Source organism: Diaphorina citri, unplaced genomic scaffold (genome assembly GCF_000475195.1).
Source record: "Diaphorina citri unplaced genomic scaffold, Diaci psyllid genome assembly version 1.1 scaffold4370, whole genome shotgun sequence".
Lineage (NCBI taxonomy): Eukaryota > Metazoa > Arthropoda > Insecta > Hemiptera > Psyllidae > Diaphorina > Diaphorina citri.
This window is the reverse complement of record NW_007381769.1, coordinates 1-4,815: the sequence shown is the minus strand read 5'-3', so window position 1 is coordinate 4,815 and position 4,815 is coordinate 1. Positions and strand designations below refer to the sequence as shown.

General features: G+C 38.7%; 1 protein-coding gene across 1 annotated transcript; it reads right to left on the bottom strand.

Moving 5' to 3' along the window:
- Positions 1-2,116: 2,116 nt before the first annotated feature.
- Positions 2,117-4,812, bottom strand: LOC103521003 (organic cation transporter protein-like; the record flags this gene model as incomplete). Its single annotated transcript, XM_008486108.2, has 1 exon — positions 2,117-4,812. A coding segment is annotated over one exon (1,695 nt), but the record flags the coding sequence as incomplete, so codon positions are not given.
- Positions 4,813-4,815: the final 3 nt, after the last annotated feature.

The window sequence follows — 4,815 nt, the reverse complement described above, 5'->3', positions numbered from 1 at the left end:
TATTTGGGACCAACATTTCTTGTTCATATTCTGTGGACTTTACTTGTTAGTATTGGGTTGTAACTTTTATATGCACCCATACATTTTCTATTATTTCCCATCCGCGCACAAAAATGATCGCTCAAATTATAGCATACCTACTATATAGGTAAGTGAGAAAAAAAAAAAGCAGAGTTGTACTTACTCAGTATACGTTTATATTGGTCTATCTAAAAGATAAGGATATGGAAGTTTATCTAATATTATTATAAAATTATCCTTTACGCGTTCATAAAGAACTATTCTCTTCGTTATAGTGTAGAGTCTTGAGCTGGGAATCGATGTAATATATCCGTCATCATTCCATGGAATCATATTAGTTAGGAAACATGAATTTACATTCTTTAGCTAGGTATTCAAATTGGAATTTAATTCCGTTATTGAAATACTGTAATCGATTAACAAATAAATGTATACACAAGTCGGGGCAAAAACGCTCAGCCACCTGTTCAATTGACCCCGCTAATTTATTGGCTATCGCTGTATCGAATTAATGTATGAACATGAAAAGTGCTGATGTTAGGTACATACGGTTAAACCCGCGAATTCGTCTACATTATACATGTTTTTTTTAGTGGAGCACCAAATAAAATCGATTTTTCCCAAGAGTTCTCGTCTGAATTGGTGTAAAAAAGATATTGCCGATATGATACTTATGATAGGTGCTCAGGTACAGGAGAAGATATCCAGTTGAGTTCGACCATAATTAAAATGTAAAAAAATCTTGGTGTGTGACAATCACAACGACTTTCCTTATCCTATTGAAATGATGCTTATTTTAGGTGTTCTTTTATTTGTAACTTTATAACAATATCTCTACAACCGTTTTGTCCGGTATAGCTGAAACCCGCAAAAACGGGTCTAAAACGCCCAAAAAGCGGTGCTCACAACTCTTTGTGTTACATCCTTGTCACATTTGTGAACTACATACCAAATTCAAGTATCTAGCTCATCACCATTCCCGAGACTATTGTCAAATTACCCGAAAACCGCCAAAAAGCGGTTCAAAAGCCGCCAAGCGTTGCACCGATCTTAACCAAAAGTTTCGTGTCACACTCCTTGTCCACACTTGACAGCTCATTTAAGGCTTTAGCTCTTACCGTTCCTCGAGATATTTTGTTTAGACAGACAGACAGACAGAAGGAAAGACAGACAGGACACACGGACCAATGTCAGAAACTTTGTATTTTAGGCTCCTAGGGACCTCAAACGTGTTTTGGCACTAAAAAACTGACCATCGAAAATTTGGACCCGATTACATTACTTTCCTTATAGGATAAGGAAAGTAAAAAGAAGTGCTTAACTATGTTAAGCACTTCTGAGACCATAATAAAATTCTATGCAACGTATTGAATAGATATAAGGGGAATATAACAGAGTCAAACATTTTACATAGTTCCACGGTCCATTCATATAGATGAAAACTCTGGTTATTTGGTAAAATTACTCTGAGGTACCAAAAATTGGTAACCTTCCCTCAACCCTGCCCGAATAGTGCTTTTTGGTCTTCGGGCCGGATTTCAAGGGAACCTCAATTCTACTCCGTGCTTTCAGTGTTTGAAAAACCGTTTTACCGTGTTTGTAATAGTAGAAACCTTCCAGTATACTTTTAGAGTGCATTAGTATGGTTATTCGTGCCAGCAACGATGTTAAAATATGAATAAAATTCTAATCAAAACACAAATATAAATAACCAAGAACTGAAGAGCAACCTACTGACATATTCACGGAATAAGAATATAATGGGTAAACATGGGTAATATGATGCTAAACTGCAAGTTGAAACATGAGGACGAAACACTTGGATAAAAAAGAGGGATAAAATAAGCTGGTATCAAAGTTATACCTGAAGTTTTTAATCTACGAGAAGATATTTTATTATCATAACAGATAATAATTAATATAACAACATTTCAAAATCAAGGTTCTCCAATATCAAGATTATCAAGACCCTACATGGAAGAATGGTTTACCTCCAGTTTGGATTGTGTAGTTTCTAATATAACGTAAATTATTATGCTAATATGCATTTTCCCATTATCAATATTAGGAAACAGGATTTTTGAAACAGCTCCGATGCGGTAAGTTGTGTCTAATAGACGGTAATTTTCCGAGTAATTTAGGTACTGAAGCGTATAACATTATAACTAGGTACTAAGTTACATGCGTGTGACTACTATGAAAATCATTGAGAAATGCAGTAGGTATCCCGACAGCCTAGTTACATTATCTTCATCCAACTCTCCTGAATGAAGGAATCTGGAATTAGCAGTCATCAGAACGAGGTGAAGTATTTCCTAAGGCATTGATTAAGTCCGAGAAGATTAAAATTCGATTTATAACTATAATCATAGTTCAGCACGAATTTCAAATTACTTACCGGTCACTGTTTCAAGGTGTATTGAGCAATAAAGTTCGATAATTATAAGGTATGACAACTACTGCCTGCACGGTACTAGCAAAAATATCTACTGAAGGCATAACATAACAAAGCAAACAAAATACCAAGCAACTATTTTTACGTCTGACGCTGACGTTCCGATTCACCAATATTTACTTATTTACCCACTATAGTCGTAAAATCATCAACCTTGGAACTCAGAGGACTCTGTTGAAGGACTTCAATTTATTCTTTTTAAACGCCCTCCTTGTTCATTTTCTGTCGACCACTTTACGCAAAATCAATTGAAGTTTCCGCTCTGTCACTCTCGATTAAGATATTAAAACAAGACGGTCGGTGTTTATAAGCATTCAATCTGGAACTTGCAAGACATATCAACATATCATTGATCTTAACTGAGCGGGGCCTGGGATGTCTTGCGTATTATTATAACACTAGCACGACATGTCATAAACTGGACGTGATGACACTGAATAGTCTTTAATTAATTCAGAATAGAGCACGCTGCCAAATCCTTTGCCAATGTATTCCGCCTGTCACTTGTACTCAATTGATTGTATTTATGTCTAAAGTCATTCCTATTGTATTCCGCACGTGACAACACGTTATACAGTTATGCAGTTCATATCACTGCACCACTGCAGAGGTGTAGCAGGATCAATGGGTTACTTGGAGAGTCAAGCGTAGGGTTTTCGCCAGAGATTCAGTTTTCTCCTCTTGATGGGAGTACTGACTAGAGGAGTTTGGATTGGAACATCGTTCTCCAACTGATGTAAGTTGTCAGCAAGTCCTGTTGTGTCAGGTAGTAGCAGTACAGACAGTCCTCCCAATACTCCTACAACACCTAGTAGTCCCATGGGGAAGTGAATGTTGATGGATTGCATGTGCCACAGGTAAGGTATCAAGATCAAGGCAACTCCAGCAGGTACACTAGATGCCCCTACACCCAAATTCCTCATTTTGGTAGGAAAGAGTTCTGCCGTGTAAATCGGTATAATGACATTTGATGAAGATATTGCAAACTTGCCAACCATTGCTAAAGATATTGTTATGAAACTCCCAGGAGCAAAACCTAGGGTCATCAAACACGCTAAACCAGCACCTAGTGTTGTCAGACAGAGAGGTCTCCTTCTCCCCATTTTCAAGAGAATGAAAATACTAATGACGATAGCGGGAAACTCTACTATCCCAGAGATAATGGTGTTCAGGTAGACATCACCCCCAATATTAGACAAGTTGAGAACGAGTCCATAGTAAACCAGGTACACAGAGAACCAGATAATGTACTGAACAAATGAGATGAGACGAATGAGGGGTGTTCGCCATAGATCCATCACTTGTACCTTCTTCCCAACATCTTGGTTTGTACTTAGAACGCTCTCCTTCAGGAGTTTTTCCAAGTTGAGAGGTAATTTCCTGCTGTTGAATTTGGCGGCATCACCAAGTATTTTCATGGCTTCCTTGTTGCGACCCATGCTAACAAGCCACCTAGGAGACTCTGGCATGATCCACCACAATGTTAGGAAGAATATAGTTGGGATGGTTATCACCCACTGAAGTAACCTCCAGTTATGACTGTAATAAGCGATGCCCGAGATAGCAATGTAACCAACGGGCACAGGGAAGAGATACATGACACCCATGATGGTGAGCCATTTCCCTCCCACCAATTCCATACAAAGTACAAACCCACTGAACACAATGCTTACACAGAAGAAGCCAAGAAAAAATCTAACAACTAGATAAAGTTCAAACCAGGGTGAAATGGCGACCAAAACACCAAGTACAAGTTGGAAAACTAATGAGCCCATCAGAGCTTTCTTACGTCCGAATTTGTCGGAAACTAAGCCCGAAAAAAATCCTCCGAATGCCACTCCAAGTAAGAATACCATTTCTGCCAAGGATTCAAGCGATGAATTGGAACAAACCAAATCCCACTCACTAATAATGGTGTGTCCAAAAGAAGATGAATCATAAGTCCATTGGAGACAAGGTCTTACAGCTGTGACATCTCTCCTAATATTCAACAGAGTACTGTAAGGTAGAGAGTAATCCAGATCCAAAATGTTGCATGGATTATAAGGAACACCTGAGATGCTACTAAGATTTTTCCACTGATCTAATGTTAAGGTACTCAGTGAAGCTGGTATGGTACACCAAAAGTCTTGGGATGCACCTTGGAATGTAAGAGCAAAGATATGCCACGTGCAGGGAATATTGAGGAGAGATAGGAACAAGGTCAGCTGGAATTGCCACTTTCCGAAGTCTCCGATAGCGCTGTTGATAACATCTTCAGGAACATCTGGTGTGTACGGGTCTGTCTGAGTGGACACGGCTACATTGAGTATCCCTACCGTATTGTTATTGGATGCAGC